The 17,429-nt window shown below is 44.0% G+C and overlaps 1 protein-coding gene across 2 annotated transcripts in view; it reads left to right on the plus strand.

Moving 5' to 3' along the window:
• The window catches only part of spns2 (SPNS lysolipid transporter 2, sphingosine-1-phosphate), a 136,116-nt gene that overhangs the window by 95,267 nt on the left and 23,420 nt on the right, over positions 1 to 17,429 (plus strand). For both annotated transcript variants that reach the window (XM_014195820.3, XM_014195819.3), the window contains exons 6-10: positions 9,252 to 9,394; positions 9,631 to 9,783; positions 9,924 to 10,113; positions 13,277 to 13,342; positions 14,569 to 14,667. In XM_014195820.3, the coding sequence (XP_014051295.1) occupies positions 9,252 to 9,394; positions 9,631 to 9,783; positions 9,924 to 10,113; positions 13,277 to 13,342; positions 14,569 to 14,667 (651 nt within the window). The remainder of the gene's footprint in view (positions 1 to 9,251; positions 9,395 to 9,630; positions 9,784 to 9,923; positions 10,114 to 13,276; positions 13,343 to 14,568; positions 14,668 to 17,429) is intronic.

The following is a 17,429-nucleotide window of genomic DNA, read 5'->3' on the forward strand; positions in this document are numbered from 1 at the left end:
TTGATATTTCAACCTGCGTGTCCTGATCACGTCTGGTGTGGGTTGACAAAATCAACATGTGCGTGATGGCGCACGTGGACGCAAGCGCACGAGCGGTCTGGTAAGCATGTTACATGTTCTCCCCCGCCACACACTAGATGGGGTTTTGCAGTATGGGGCAGGGTAAGAGCATCATCATCATGACATTATCCCTCATCATCCTCCTTATTGTCATCATCATCATCATCATCGTCATGTCCTCTCCTGACGCACACATTTCTGAAGGGAGCCTATGGTATGGGGCAGGGGTGAGGGGGTTTACTAGTGACATCAGTGACAGAGAAGGGGGGCTTAAGGAAATGCACATACACTCGTGCACATACTGTATACACACCCACTCACTCACACAAACACATCATGCCTCTGTTTATCTGCCTTGGCCACCTTGGTTACTCCTGATAAGGCATCACTTGACTTAATGAAACCTTGAATGGATAAGTGAAAGATGACAACCAACGCTGACACTAGAAAATGAGAGGGTTGATTTTTATGGTAGTTCAAGGTTGTGTGTGTCCCAAATGGCAACCTCGTCCCTATTTATTGCACTACTTTTGACCAGGTTCCATATGGTTTTGGTCAAAAGTATTGCACTTAATGGGGAAAAGGGTGCCATTTGGGACAAAACCCCAAAGCTTATAGAAGCTCCTGACCCTGATCTCAGTGGCTGAAAACACGTTAATGTTCCATTACCCTCTGGGTCCCTGGGGTCCTTCCTACCAGTGACATATGAAATCCCACTCTAATTACATAACAGGGTCTCTCTAACCTGGCCACAGTCTCTTTCTTAGTGGTTTCTTTGTAGGGAGGAGGTGCATTGGGGGAGGTTTGGCCTGTCACAAAGAGACACTTGTTTCAAGTATTTGGCCCACGGAATACCCTATGGAACTTTTTGCCAGCTGAGGCGCAGTAGCCTAATCAGTAGCCTATAACCAATGTTTTATTAAAAGTCCAATGTAGCCGTTTTTATCTCAATATCAAATCATTTCTGGGAAACAATCACAGTACCTTACTGTGATTGTTTTCAATTATGATGGTCAAAAATAAACAAAAATAGCTTCTTAGCAAAGAGCAATGTCTCAAGCAAGAATTTTAGTAGGACTGTCTGGGAGTGGTCTGAGTGAGGATGGGAAAACGCAAAAATTGCTGTTATTGGCAGAGAGGTTTGGAACTCTCTTTCTTATTGGTCCTATTAAGTAATTTACCGCATGGTGATGTCAACATGGAAGGCCAAAACTCCATCCCACCAAAACAGGCTGAAATTTCAGGCGGTCTTTTCAAACAGCTCTTACACTAAAAGGGCATTATCATCGTTCACAATTTCACATTATTATTCTAACCTTATAGTGTGGAAAAGTATATAAAACACAGGAAAATCTAAAATATAAATATCACGAGCAGCAAAGCAGTCAACAGACATTCCCATTTGTATATATATATACTGCTCAAAAAAATAAAGGGAACACTTAAACAACACAATGTAACTCCAAGTCAATCACACTTCTGTGAAATCAAACTGTCGACTTAGGAAGCAACACTGATTGTCAATAAATTTCACATGCTGTTGTGCAAATGGAATAGACAACAGGTGGAAATTATAGGCAATTAGCAAGACACCCCCAATAAAGGAGTGGTTCTGCAGGTGGTAACCACAGACCACTTCTCAGTTCCTATGCTTCCTGGCTGATGTTATGGTCACTTTTGAATGCTGGCGGTGCTTTCACTCTAGTGGTAGCATGAGACGGAGTCTACAACCCACACAAGTGGCTCAGGTAGTGCAGCTCATCCAGGATGGCACATCAATGCGAGCTGTGGCAAGAAGGTTTGCTGTGTCTGTCAGCGTAGTGTCCAGAGCATGAAGGCGCTACCAGGAGACAGGCCAGTACATCAGGAGACGTGGAGGAGGCCGTAGGAGGGCAACAACCCAGCAGCAGGACCGCTACCTCCGCCTTTGTGCAAGGAGGAGCAGGAAGAGCACTGCCAGAGCCCTGCAAAATGACCTCCAGCAGGCCACAAATGTGCATGTGTCTGCTCAAACGGTCAGAAACAGACTCCATGAGGGTGGTATGAGGGCCCAACATCCACAGCTGGGAGTTGTGCTTACAGCCCAACACCGTGCAGGACGTTTGGCATTTGCCAGAGAACACCAAGATTGGCAAATTCGCCACTGGCGCCCTGTGCTCTTCACAGATGAAAGCAGGTTCACACTGAGCACATGTGACAGTCTGGAGACGCCGTGGAGAACGTTCTGCTGCCTGCAACATCCTCCAGCATGACCGGTTTGGCGGTGGGTCAGTCATGGTGTGGGGTGGCATTTCTTTGGGGGGCCGCACAGCCCTCCATGTACTCGCCAGAGGTAGCCTGACTGCCATTAGGTACCGAGATGAGATCCTCAGACCCCTTGTGAGACCATATGCTGGTGCGGTTGGCCCTGGGTTCCTCCTAATGCAAGACAATGCTAGACCTCATGTGGCTGGAGTGTGTCAGCAGTTCCTGCAAGAGGAAGGAATTGATGCTATGGACTGGCCCGCCCGTTCCCCAGACCTGAATCCAATTGAGCACATCTGGGACATCATGTCTCGCTCCATCCACCAACGCCACGTTGCACCACAGACTGTCCAGGAGTTGGTGGATGCTTTAGTCCAGCTCTGGGAGGAGATCCCTCAGGAGACCATCCGCCACCTCATCAGGAGCATGCCCAGGCGTTGTAGGGAGGTCATACAGGCACGTGGAGGCCACAAACACTACTGAGCCTCATTTTGACTTGTTTTAAGGACATTACATCAAAGTTGGATCAGCCTGTAGTGTGGTTTTCCACTTTAATTTTGAGTGTGACTCCAAATCCAGACCTCCATGGGTTGATAAATTGGATTTCCATTGATTATTTTTGTGTGATTTTGTTGTCAGCACATTCAACTATGTAAAGAAAAAAGTATTTAATAAGATTATTTCATTCATTCAGATCTAGGATGTGTTATTTTAGTGTTCCCTTTATTTTTTGGAGCAGTGTATATAAATATATATATAGCATCTTCAACTTTCATCTGTTGGACCTAACTGTCAAATCACGGGAATTCCGGATTGCTGTCCTTGGTGCTGAATCCACTTGTAGCCTATGCTATTTGCCTGTTCGTTTGTTTACCTTTCACGTGATAAAGTCACTAACAGGCCATATCAAGGTGATGGTAGGATAATGTTATTATAACGTTTGTGCAATGTTTGTGCAATGACTCGAACATGCAGTTCATTTTCGAAATGCGAATGCAATGTGTGTAGATTAATATTTCCATGTTGAAGCCAATAAAAAAAGAACTAAATTGGCTACATGTTTGTTATAGCTAGGCCTATTGTAGGGTTAGTGTATACTAATAAACTATCTTCAATGGATAGAACAAACAACCATGCCTCATGCTGAAGAGCCCTTAGGCCTACGTGTGCACACATTGCCTTATGCTTATGAAACGAGAAATGCAATTTATGATACCGTGCTTGTGACCCGATCCTATTTAGAAATGTTCTTGTTTGTTTAAAAAACAGAATGATTGTTTTTTTGTTTAATCTCATTCAAAACCAAACTTATCAAAGAGATTCACCATCCATGGGTTTATGGTAATAACATAGATGGCTTGAATGCAATGCAATTTCATCAGCTTTTTCTGGAGAAGTGCAAATATGATCTTTAAGGTGGTTCCATAATGTTTATAAAACATTACATTTGCGAGCAGTATAACGGTGAGTGGACATTCCCCCTTTCTCTTTACATTGGCTCTTTACCCAGCTACTGTGAACAGTTTGAATGTGTGTAAAACCTTACATAGTCTAAGTTGCCTTGTCTGTATTATATTCCCACGAGGAGCAATTATAGTGCCTGTAACTATATTTAGACATATATTTATCCTATTTAAAACAAGTTGTTGTTTAGTGTTTATTAGAATTGAATTCAAATTATACACTATCTTTTTAGGCCTCATCAATAGCCTAGTGAATTTAATCTTGCTACGTTTGGTGTGTCCATGTCCAGACTGCAATTTACAGTAGGTCTAGCCCGTATACCAGTGTGAATGCTACAGCCTACAGTAAGTATTCAGACCTCTTGACTTTTTCCACATTTTGTTACGTTACAGCCTTATTCTAAAATTGCTTAAATTCGTTTTATTCCTGATCAATCTACACACAATACCCCATATGATACCCCATATGACAAAGCAAAAACAGGTTTTTAGAAATGTTTGTAAAGTTATTAAAATTAAAAAAAACTGAAATATCACATTTATATAAGCATTCAGACCCTTTATTCAGTACTTTGTTGAAGCACCTTTCGCAGTGATTACAGCCTCAAGTCTTCTTGAGTATGACGCTACAAGCTTGGCACACCTGTATTTGGGGAGTTTCTCCCATTCTTCTCTGCAGATCCTATCAAGGTCTATCAGGTTGGATGGGGAGCGTTGTTGCACAGCTATTTTCAGGTCTCTCCAGAGATGTTCTATCGGGTTCAAGTCCAGGCTCTGGCTGGGTCACTCAAGGACATTCAGAGACTTGTCGCAAAGCCACTCCTGTGTTGTCTTGGCTGTGTGCTTAGGGTTGTTGTCCTGTTGGAAGGTGAACCTTTGCCCCAGTCTGAGGTACTGAGAGCTCTGGAGCAGATTTTCATCATTCATCTCTGTACTTTGCTCCGTTTATCTTTCCCTCGATCCTGACTAGTCTCCCAGCCCCTGCCGCTGAAAAACATCCCCACAGCATGATGCTGCCACCACCATGCTTCACCATAGGGATGGTGCCAGGTTTCCTCCAGACATGACACTTGGCATTCAGGCCAGATAGTTCAATCTTGGTTTCATCAGACCAGTGAATCTTGTTTCTCATGGTCTGAGAGTCCTTTAGGGGCCTTTTGGCAAACTCCAAGCGGGCTGTCATGTGCCTTTTACTGAGGAGTGGCTTCTGTCCCGCCACTCTACCATAAAGACCTGATTGGTGGAGTGATGCAGAGATGGTTGTCCTTCTGGAAGGTTCTCCCATCTCCACAGAGGAACTCTGGAGCTCTGTCAGAGTGACCATCGGGTTCTTGGTCACCTCCCTGACCAAGGCCCTTCTCCCCCGATTGCTCAGTTTGGCCGGGCAGCTAGATCTAGGAGGAGTCTCGGTGGTTCCAAACTTCTTCCATTTAAGAATGATAAAGGCCACTGTGTTCTTGGGGACCGTCAATTCTGCAGACATTTTTTAGTACCCTTCCCCAGATCTGTGCCTCGACACAATCCTGTCTCAGAGCTCTACGGACAATTCCTTTGACCTCATGTCTTGGTTTTTGCTCTGACATGTACTGACATGGACCTTATATAGACAGGTGTGTGCCTGTTTGTCCAATCAATTGAATTTACCACAGGTGGACTCCGATCAAGTTGTAGAAACATCTCAATGGAAACAGGATCCACCTGAGCTCAATTTCTAGTCTCATAGCAAAAGGTATGAATACATTTTTTTAATATTTCATACATTTGCAAACATTTCTAAAACCTGTTTTCACTTTGTCACTATGGGGTATTGTTTGTACATTGATGAGAAAAAAATCAATTCAATCCATTTTAGAATAAGGCTGTTACGTAACAAAATGTGGAAAAAGTCAAGGGATCTGAATAATTTCTGACTGCACTGTAACAATGTATTTCCATATTGAAGCAATGCAATTAGAACAATGTGGACTGAAAACAAATAATATTTAGCTGATATGGGGCAGGCTATTTAGCGAACTAGACTATAATCTGTAGCTAGAGGACCCCTGCTCTCTCCAGGAGTGATAACTATAAAACAAGTTTGTCTTGTACTGTCTTTTGCTAGCTAGGACCATCTACTTTCTTGACTTTTCCTACTAGCACTGACTTTGCTGATAACTTCTTGATTGAGGGAGAATAGACTTACTGTGATATGTGGTTGTCTCACCTAGCTATTTTAAGATTCATTCACTAACTGTATCTCGCTATGGATAAGAGCATCTGCTAAATAACTAAAATGTCAATGTAAAAATGCTATAATAGACTAACATTCGAATAGGAGTTGATGACAATGCAGTACATAAAAGACTGTAAATACACAACTTGAAGCAACCACATATTTAGCCATGGAGCACGTTCTGATTGGCCAGTGAGGGGCCAAGCCTCGACACACCCACAACTTGTTTATTCATCAACACCCAGCCCTTTCGTGCCACCGCCAGCTACTGCGCCCATAATTCTCTTTCTGAAAATAGCTACAATATTTCTGACACACCCCCAAACCTATAATTCTACCACCAGCGCTAAGGTTTACTATTGTGTTAGGTTTGTTAGAACCCTAGAACTCCTATTCCCATAATGTTATTGCATATTTCAATTGAAACACTTTAGGACTCTTACCATAACATTTTAACAGTCAGATAGCACAGTAAACAGATCCTACAACAGCCCATATCAGTAGTCATGGAGGAGGCCTCTGCCGTGAGTCTGACCAGTTAAAGTCCTTACGTGACAGCTCCTCCTCACATTAACATTTATAGGTCGCCTGACATTGAAAACAATCATCAAGGACTGAATGTTATATGGAAACTTTAAGGACGGCATTTACCATCCCTTCCAGAACACCAACATATAAAACATTGTTTGACATGACAGCTCTATTGCCTTGGGTAAACGGGAAATCCATTTGTCCCGTTGCTTTGAGGGAGTAGGAACATGTCTGGAAAACAAAGTGTTGTGGGGATGGAGGGACAGGAGGATTGTTCCAGTCGAAGTTGTCACGCTGACCCTCCAATAAAACAATCCCACAATCCCCCAGCAGAGAGAGAGAGAGAGAGAGGAACGAATGATTAATCACCTCCAGTCCGCCATTACTCGGACAGAGAAAAACAATAAACACATGAAAAGCCTTTCTTACCAGAAGCCATATCCTGCTTTGAGGAAAAAACACTTTGCACCGCTTTCCGCTTGTTTTCCACTCCCCGGAGCTGCTCAGGACTGGCCGCCTTCCTGGAGGGGTGGATGGAGGGGGATATAGAGAAGGTAGAGAACTAGCAGGGAGGGAGAGATAGATAGCGGCGTTGCTCAATAGTTAACCCCCTTACCTTCACATACTGAGCAGGAAAGGGGTGTATAGTTAAGGTAAGTACAGTACTATAGTGAGATAGAATTTCTGAATAGTTACCCTCTAACCCTCAAGATGGATGGATAGAGAGGATTTAGGAGTCGTGGTGAGGACAGTTCACCCTAACCCTCATACACTGGGCCTAACCCTCCCAACCCTCACACTCTTGGCAGGAAAAATGGATGAAAGGAGGGAGGAAGATAGTTGGTAGACAGCTAACCCTCTAACCCTCCCACACTCGGCAGGAAAGACCTACTAGGACCTGCAACCTAACCCTTGACCTCTTGATTACAGCGAGGTATTCCACTGGCATAGCGTCAGGGTCGGAGGCCATAGTGACTTACAAGGCTCCGCTTTCATCTCAATGAATTATCATATGATAAGACAAGAATGTGCAAGTGGACTTGTGAAAAACAACCTGTTATTTGAGATTCTGTCTGTCTGGTTTTGTACTTTACTGCTTCATGCAATCCACTGAGGCACTACAGGACTGGCTGTGGCACTGAGGATGTATCATAGCATTAGATGGAATACTCTCATGTGACAGAGCAGAGGAAACAGTCTTTATTACTGCTAACACCTCAGTAGGCAGTGATACAGTCCTCTATACTGAATTATGCGGTAAGACTGCTGCAGATATTATATATTTGGAGAATATGAAAAAGTCCTATGAAAACATGCTCATGCACTCGTGCTCAGGCATGCACACAGGCAGGCGCGCGCGAACACACACACACACAGACATGCACAAACACACACACATACTGCATCAGCCGGCTGGTTCCGAATACGGATGTGCCTCTGCAACAAGCCGTAAAAAATATTGCGGTGGATTTAATCTGTCAGACAGAATTGGTTTTTCTTCCATGAGTACTGCGTGTATTCTCACCTCTTTCATCTGGGCAACCCAGCCTAATGACAAACAACTCCCACAAACACACTCTCTCTCTTTGTCTCTCTCTCTCTCTCTCCTCGCTCTCTCTCTCTGTCTGTGTGTGTTTGCTCACTGCAGTGGGACTTATAAAAGATGATGGAGATAATAGAGGCTTGCCAGAGAGACTAGTAGCTGCAACGGCACATATTACACAAAGAACTGAGCTCTCAGAGAGGAAAAAGACTGCCTCCCCTAAACACACACAGAACACTATCAGACCTGGAGGGCTTGTACAGGACACCAAGCATATCGCAAGACACAATGGGACCGCTCTGCAGTCACTCAACATGCACTTATAAAAGCACTTGTTATTTTAACATTGTAAAGTAGGTACCAGACATCCCTCCCTGATTTCCTTACAGAGCTATCCTGTATCTATGCCTTTATATGTATCTGGTATTCTTACAGGCACAGAAACTTCCTCATAAGCCACTGTGGTGTGTCCTCATAAACCACTGTGTTGTCTCTGTAGGTTTCAGTATGGGATGCCTGTCCTCATAAACCACTGTGTTGTCTCTGTAGGTTTCAGTATGGGATGCCTGTCCTCATAAACCACTGTGTTGTCTCTGTAGGTTTCAGTATGGGATGCCTGTCCTCATAAACCACTGTGTTGTCTCTGTAGGTTTCAGTATTGGATGCCTGTCCTCATAAGCCACTGTGTTGTGTCTGTAGGTTTCAGTATGGGATGCCTGTCCTCATAAGCCACTGTGTTGTCTCTGTAGGTTTCAGTATGGGATGCCTGTCCTCATAAACCACTGTGTTGTCTCTGTAGGTTTCAGTATGGGATGCCTGTCCTCATAAACCACTGTGTTGTCTCTGTAGGTTTCAGTATGGGATGCCTGTCCTCATAAGCCACTGTGTTGTGTCTGTAGGTTTCAATATGGGATGCCTGTCCTCATAAGCCACTGTGTTGTGTCTGTAGGTTTCGGTATGGGATGCCTGTCCTCATAAACCACTGTGTTGTCTCTGTAGGTTTCAGTATGGGATGCCTGTCCTCATAAGCCACTGTGTTGTCTCTGTAGGTTTCAATATGGGATGCCTGTTCTCATAAGCCACTGTGTTGTATCTGTAAGTTTCAGTATGGGATGCCTGTCCTCATAAGCCACTGTGTTGTGTCTGTAGGTTTCAGTATGGATACCTGTCCTCATAAACCACTGTGTTGTGTCTATAGGTATCTCCAGTGCTGGGGATGACAGCAGGGACCCTGATCCTGTTCTTCGTGCCTGAGCCAAAGAGAGGCCATGCTGACCAGCTAGGAGGGCGCATCAAACATCGCACCTCCTGGCTCTGTGACATGAAGGCCCTGGCCAAGAAGTAAAACCTCAGTTAACTTCCATTCATCTGCTGTACCTTTACTTATCTATATGGTTTAGAGAGAAAGAGAGAGAGAGAGAGAGAGAGAGAGAGAGATATTGTATGCTGCTAGATCAGATTAAAAAAAAAATGTGTTAAGGCTTTCCTGTCCTTTTGTCCTTCAGCATCTGAGATTGCATACTGCAGGTAAATAAATAACTATCTAAAATGGTGTTGTGTGTGTTCCTCCCTTCTAGCCGTAGCTATGTGTTCTCCTCCCTGGCGTCTGCTGCGGTGTCGTTTGCCACGGGGGCATTTGGCATGTGGATCCCTCTCTACCTGTTCAGGGCTCAGGTGGTACAGAAGACAGCAGAGGCCTGCACTAAAGACATCTGCAGCAGCAAGGACAGGTCAGAGTGTACTCTTGAGTTCTCCGTTTTATTAACCTGATCTGATTAATTTATAACCTCTTGCTGCCCAATAACAATTCATTATAGTGATCTGAAATGTATTTGCTTCTCTCTCACTTCTCCCCCTGGTCTCTGTGCAGTCTGATCTTTGGTGCAATCACGTGTGTTACGGGGCTGTTGGGGGTGGTGATCGGGGCGGCCACCACCCGCCTGTGTCGTCAGAAGACTGAGCGGGCGGACCCCCTGGTGTGCGCCGTCAGCATGCTGGGCTCAGCCATCTTTGTCTGTCTCATCTTCGTTGTGGCCAAGAAGAGCATCATAGGAGCTTATGTGAGTGGTCTAGTTACAAATCTGTCTTTACTCACAAACATGTATTATACCATTTACTGTCTTCGCTTCAAACATGTATCATACTGTATTCATAAAGCGTTTCAGAGTAGGAGTTCTGGTCTAGGGAGTTTTTCCTACCCACTGTGCTTCTGCATCTGCATTGCTTACTGTTTGGGGTTTTAGGCTGGTTTTCTGTATAAGCACTTTGTGACATCTACTGATGTAAAAATACCTTTATTAATACATTCTATTTGATCAGTTTCACCTTTTTAGATGATAATGAATACGGTTATATGGACAGAGGAGACCTGAGGGTTATACTACAAAGCAGGATCAACCAGCTAACTTGCCTAAATATTCTGAAATAACTTCTTATTTTGTAGAAAGATACGCTTGAAATGGGCATGGTCTAATTGATTCAACAACCAAAAACACATATCTAAGTTCAGCTTTCATAATAAACCAGAAAATCAATAGTGATTTCTGGTTGTTTATCAAAGTTAGCTGGCTAACTGATTGATCCTGCTTTGTAGTAAACCCCGCTGAGCCTAGATCAGCACTCCTACTCCGAGACTCTTTGTGAATACAGGGCCAGACATTCCAATGGCACACAGGGTCACATTCTCTGTCTGGAAGACTGTGCAAGCCAACCTGTTTATGGGAATTAGGATATTTTCCATCTTCGTCATTATTATTGCTCAGGTTGTTGAAAGTCAGTTCCTACTCTTTTGTCTCTGATAAGAGCGTAAAATGTGTTCTCTGTGAGTCACAAAAAAATGCCATAGTGCATTGTTCCTGTCCGGGGCAGCGATTGTTAAAAGCTGCACTCTTTCCTGCTCTACATGGCAATTAAACAAGCAAACACCCTGTGCATTCCCACCGTAGCACCGCGGGCCCCTGGCCTGTGGGTCCGTTTCCTTTTGACCTGATAGACACAGTATAAACCCCTGGCCTCGACAAAGATAGCTAGCCTGGTCCCAGATCTTTGTGTACTGTCTTGCCGACTCCTATGGCCAGTGTTACGCATATGAGTTGGCAAGACAGCACAAACAGATCTGGGACTAGGCTAAGAGATGTCTTCTTTCTGAGGACAGCCATCCCAGAGTAACCTAGACTATTCATTATTTACAGACCAGTGTGCCTCCTTGCCTGGCTAGGGGCCGCCTGCCCATTTACTGGGCCCTGTGTGGGTTCATATGAAGTCAACAATCCCAACAAGAGTTCACTTTTACAGGTCAGGAGCAGGTCTGCCCTACATTTGTATGTGGCAGGCCTCCATAGAGAGGTAGCATATTTCAGGTAGATATGAGGACACCTTGGCAGCAGGGCAGCCAGACAAACAGCATTAGAGAGGTATGATACAGGCTTGGAGTTCAGGGCAGTATTCATGGCTGATATGTCCAGACAACTGTACATATTAAATATCCTCTCGTTTTATGCTGGCTGTTACTGTGACAACTCAAGTTACATTGCTAAGCACTGACAGATGTGGTGTTGAAGATAGTGACACCCCGGTGGTGTGAGGCAGGGCACAGCAGCCATGTCTGTCTCTCTGTCTGTTTGGGGTGTGATTTGGAGTCTAGATCCAGACAGCTGTTGCCTCACAGGCAGGCTGGCCGGCTGATCTGAGGAGAGTTCGTTTGAGGTTCTGTTTCTGTTTCCCAAGAGGCTGTGTGTCAGTCACGGTGTCTGAATGGAAGTTTAACAGTCTGCACTACTTCCAGACCCAGTGTCAATCTAAACCCTGCTGTGTGTGTGTGTGTGTGTGTGTGTGTGTGTGTGTGTGTGTGTGTGTGTGTGTGTGTGTGTGTGTGTGTGTGTGTGTGTGTGTGTGTGTGTGTGTGTGTGTGTGTGTGTGTGTGTGTGTGTGTGTGTGTGTGTGTGTGTGTGTGTGTGTGTGTGTGTGTGTGTGTGTGTGTGTGTGTGTGTGTGTGTGTGTGTGTGTGTGTGTCAGTCAGTCAGTCAGTCAGTCAGTTGGACATAGATCCTCCAGTCCTCCATTGCCAACCGCGATACATTGGATTCTATCGCAACCAAATCCCTCTGGATCTATTACTAGAAAGCGTTTGTGTCGCCACACAGCCTTGCCAGCTGCTCAGGGCTTGCTTTGATTAGAGATGTCAGGAGACTATGTACACATTCTCCTGAATGTCAAGTCCCTCTATGTTATTCAATATCTGTATTTTAAGTTATCGTTACAAAGTGAGAGCCAGGGATATGGACTCGATGGTTGTTAATTTGTGAGAACCCTTGTTGAGTTGATCTGTTGTTGTGAGACCAGAAGAGTGAGAACATTTTGTCCACTAGAGGAATATACACTAGCCTCGCTGACAGACATTTACAGAGACTGGGTGCGTTCCCAAATAGACTCCTACATTCCTAGAAAAAAATAAGTATTATTTAGAACCTAAAGGGTTCTTCGGCTGTCCCCATTGGAGAACCCTTTGCAGAACCCTTTTTGGTTCTAGGTAGAACCCTTTTTGGTTCCAGATAGAGCCCTTTTCGGTTCCATGTAGAACCCTTTCCACAGAGGGTTCTACATGGAACCAAAAAGGGTTCTCCTATGGGGACAGGCGGGGAACCCTTTTGGAACCCTTTTTTGTAAGAGTGTACTCCCTAAATACGGCACTACTTTTGACCAGGGCCCATAAGGCTCATAAGTAGTGCACTATAAAGTGAATAGGGTGCCATTTGTGATGCACCCACTTTCTCCATACCATTCTGCACTGGTTCCCTGCTCAGAGGTCAAACACCTAGGCTAGCATCCCAAATGGCACACTATTCCCTATATAGTGAATAGGGTGCAATTTTATACTTAACCCCAGTTCAATGGCACAGAATGAAGCAGTCCATTCCTGTATAATGTGAGTACAGCGTAATAACATGTTTTCAGACAGACCACAGCAACTGAAGCATTTTAATTCCCTGTGTTTTCCGATATCTGCAAGACAAGAGACACCTTTCGACTTTCACTTTTTTCCCTCTCATTGGCTGTGGCCTAGTCCGTGCAGTGTGAAACTCCGATCAGACAGTCCTAATGGTTGGTATTTAATATCCCTCTTTCTTCTTTCTTTCTTTCTTTCTTTCTTTCTTTCTTTCTTTCTTTCTTTCTTTCTTTCTTTCTTTCTTTCTTTCTTTCTTTCTTTCTCTCTCTCTTTTTCAGGTCTGTATCTTCATAGGGGAAACACTGCTCTTTCTGAACTGGGCCATCACGGCGGACATTTTAATGGTACGTACTGAGAAAAAACTATACTTATCCTCTGTTGCCTACCACTGGAAACTTCTAATACTGCACTACTGTAATAAAGGGTGGTTATCTCTTCTGGTGCAATTTCAGTTTGTTATTTTGAGTTGTGAAATGCGTGACTGTAACAGGGACAGGGAGCTTGTATATATCGGATGCGGCTCAGTCATCATAATTATGCCCTTGACCATGCATGATGCATACACCACTCATGGAAAGACAAAATGCATGGGAGAGCTCTTTTTCAGATAGGCCAAATACTATTTAATTGAGCTTACCGGTGCAATGGAACCAATACAATAGTCGCAGAACTGCAAATCCACCCATCTGGAACCCCAGGCAGGCTAAAGTTAACACAACATTTATTTGAAAAGGTATCAAATAGTATATGAACCCAAGTCCCAAAGAAATGATCTAGGAGGGTAGCTTAGAACTTGTTTGCATGTGTGAGCCAAATGAAATGGGACTTCCTGTGAAGTGAAAGGACCAGCCAAACTCATTCATCTGCCAGTTAGAATAGACACACTGGTGAGTTAGCTTGCAGAGGGGAGGGGAGAGGAGAGGAGAGTCAGCTGCAGAGCAGAGGCCCATACAGCACTTACTGGACTACTGTGTTAGACACACACGCACACACACAGTTCTAATCTAACTGGAGATGACAAGCCTGGAGGTCTTTGGCAGTGAGGTGGACTGAACTTGCATAATTGAGGTCTCATGGAAACCATGTGTTTGATGTATTTGATACCATTCCACCTATACCGCTCCAGACCTTACCACAAGCCCGTTCTCCCCAATTAATGTGCCACCAACCTCTTGTGATGGATCGATCCTTCCTTCTACATCCCTAGTCACCACTTCTGCCCTTGTTTCAACTCTCTCTCCATCTCTCTGTTATGTCTTCCCTGTGGCTCAGTTGGTAGAGTATGGTGTTTGCAATGCCAGCATGGTGTGTGCAATGCCAGGGTTGTGGGTTCGATTCCCACGGGGGGCCAGTACAAAAAAATGCATGAAATGAAATGTATGTAAGTTGCTCTGGATAAGAGCGTCAGCTAAATGACTAAAATGTAAAAAATGTGATGATGTGTTATATCTTATGTGATTGAATTTGGACCTTGACGATATTTTTTTATACGTGATGGTGAAGCTAAATAAATGCCTGTTCAAGAAGCCAGTCAGGTCAAGTCTCATCTGATCTTATCATCTCTCTGCAGTATGTTGTCATCCCGACTCGGAGGGCCACAGCAGTTGCCTTCCAGGGCTTCACTTCCCATCTCCTGGGGGATGCTGGAAGCCCATACCTCATAGGCCTGGTAAGACTACTCTACTCTCGCTCTCTTTGTGTGTGTGTGTGTGTGTGTGTGTGTGTGTGTGTGTGTGTGTGTGTGTGTGTGTGTGTGTGTGTGTGTGTGTGTGTGGTGTGTGTGTGTGTGTGTGTGTGTGTGTGTGTGTGTGTGTGTGTGTGTGTACCAGTGTGTTTGTGTGTGTGTGCATTTATTTGTGAGTACTGTGTGTGAGAGTTACTTGGGATCCATAGTCCTGTAGTGTGAATGAATAGGTTTTTACATACAATACTGCATATGTATCATAACACATTTACACTATTCACTCATCACTTGATGCTTTTTAGTAGCCTTTGTCTAACTATGCCATTGCAAGGTTAAATGGTTGGTACCACAACAGCTTTTAACAAACCTCCCATTGGGACTAGCAGTGAACAGAGGTGTGACTTCACTTCGCCAGTCGTCCGCTAATTTCTGCCAACCCACTTTCCAGTAAACCCAGTTCCCATGGGGACACCATTATGACTAGTAGTCAGAACCAGAGAATATGGCTCTTACTGGCACTCACATTCTCAAGGACACACACTGCTCTCTAAGTGTTCCCTCTGGTCTCTTAAATGCCTGGCCTTACACTGTATCCTTGCATAGACAATAGCTTCAGCCCCCGCTCCTATACCATCCTATCAGTGGCCATGATGACACTAGTTCCGGGCGTGTTTTCTGAACGTTTCACCAAGATGAAAGAGATATTCCAAGCGTCCATGACATTACTATACCGTTCCAGGTCCATTCCAGAAGGGGGGGAAACACATTTCACCCCTAGCTGCCAACTGGCATTCCAGTCATTCTGGAGAGAAAGCATCGAAGGAGCACTTTCCAAGTTAAACAGTAACCCCATGGAAGTGCCCCTCTACTCGGCATGGTATGCTGCACTGTGATCGACCTGTGAGAGAGCCCTGGAGCTGGGAGGTTATACACACTGTGTCCCCACACACACTCAATGACCACATGCCTAAATACGTGTGGCAGGGGGTAAAAGGTGAGGTGGACTGCCCTGAGTAGCCTATCTCGGTATGAATACGTTTCTTATCTCCTCCAATACTGAATAACTTACACAATATACTATTAGCCAAAGATGTGCTTCTAAAGGTACATTTGACTGTATTCCATGAAGTGAGGTGGTTTCACCGGAGTTCAGTTATTCTCATACTGAATCTCTTACACAATATTCAAATAGTTATAGTACTACTCAAAGCTGTACCTCTAAACCTACAGTACTTGTTCATGTTTAATGCATGCTTTGGCTTCAGAAAATGGTTAAGAGAAAAGAAAGAGCTCTTAAGCTTGTTCTACTTAGTGGTAGTGTTAGATATTTACATTGTTGTTATACTGTCCTCCCTCAGGCCCTCAGGCTCAGTGTACAGTAAGAGCCAACAGCGAAAGTAACGTTGGTCTTGATTAGAGAATCAAACTCAGGCCTGGGGATTCACTGGGGACAGGCAGAACAGTGACAGACGGAGCTGTGGAACAGCAGATACGGCAGTTATTTAAGAAGGGGGGCAAAGTATATACACTACCGTTCAAAAGTTAGGGGTCACTTAGAAATGTCCTTGTTTTTGGAAAGTAAAGCCATATTTTGTCAACTAAAATAACATCAAATTGATCAGAAATACAGTGTAGACATTGTTAATGTTGTAAATGACTATTTTAGCTGGAAACTGCAGATTTTTTATGTAATATCTACATAGGCGTACAGAGGCCCATTATCAGCAACCATCACTCCTGTGTTCCAATGGCACGTTGTGTTAGCTAATCCAAGTTTATCATTTAAAAAGGCTAGTTAATCATTAGAAAACTCTTTTGCAATTATGTTAGCACAGCTGAAAACTGTTGTTCTGATTAAAGAAGCAATACAACTGGCCTTCTTTAGACTAGTTGAGTATCTGGAGCATCAGCATTTATGGGTTCAAATACAGGCTCAAAATGGCCAGAAACAAAGTACTTTCTTCTGAAACTCGTCAGTTTACTATTGTTCTGAGAAATGAAGGCTATTCCATGCGAGAAATTGCCAAGAAACTGAAGATCTCGTACAACGCTGTGTACTACTCCCTTCACAGAACAGCGCAAACTGGCTCTAACCAGAATAGAAAGAGGAGTGGGAGGCCCTGGTGCACAACTGAGCAAGAGGACAAGTACATTAGAGAGTCTGGTTTGAGCCTCACAAGTCCTCAACTGGCAGCTTCATTAAATAGTACCTGCTAAACGCCAGTCTCAACGTCAGCAGTGAAGACGCGACTCCGGGATGCTGGCCTTCTAGGCAGAGTTGCGAAGAAAAAGCCATATTTAAAAAATATATATGTTTTTATTTATTTCACCTTTATTTAACCAGGTAGGCAAGTTGAGAACAAGTTCTCATTTACAACTGCGACCTGGCCAAGATAAATATAAATACATATCTCAGACTGGCCAATAAAAATAAAGATTAAGATGGGCAAAAGAACACAGACACTGGGCAGAGGAACTCTGCCTAGAAGGCCAGCATCCCGGAGTCGCCTCTTCGCTGTTGACGTTGAGACTGGTGTTTAGCGGGTACTATTAACTCCTAACCTTAAGCCTAACCCCTAGCCTAGCTGATATTAACGTTAGCCACAACAAATTGGAATTTGTAACATGTCATATGTTTTGAAAATTGTAACATGTTGTACATTTTGGAAATTTGGAACATATCATACAAATTATAATTCGTAACATATCATACGAAATGGATGATGGACATCCAAAATGTAATACAT

This window comes from Salmo salar, chromosome 04, assembly GCF_965601325.2.
Source record: "Salmo salar chromosome 04, fSalSal1, whole genome shotgun sequence".
NCBI lineage: Eukaryota > Metazoa > Chordata > Actinopteri > Salmoniformes > Salmonidae > Salmo > Salmo salar.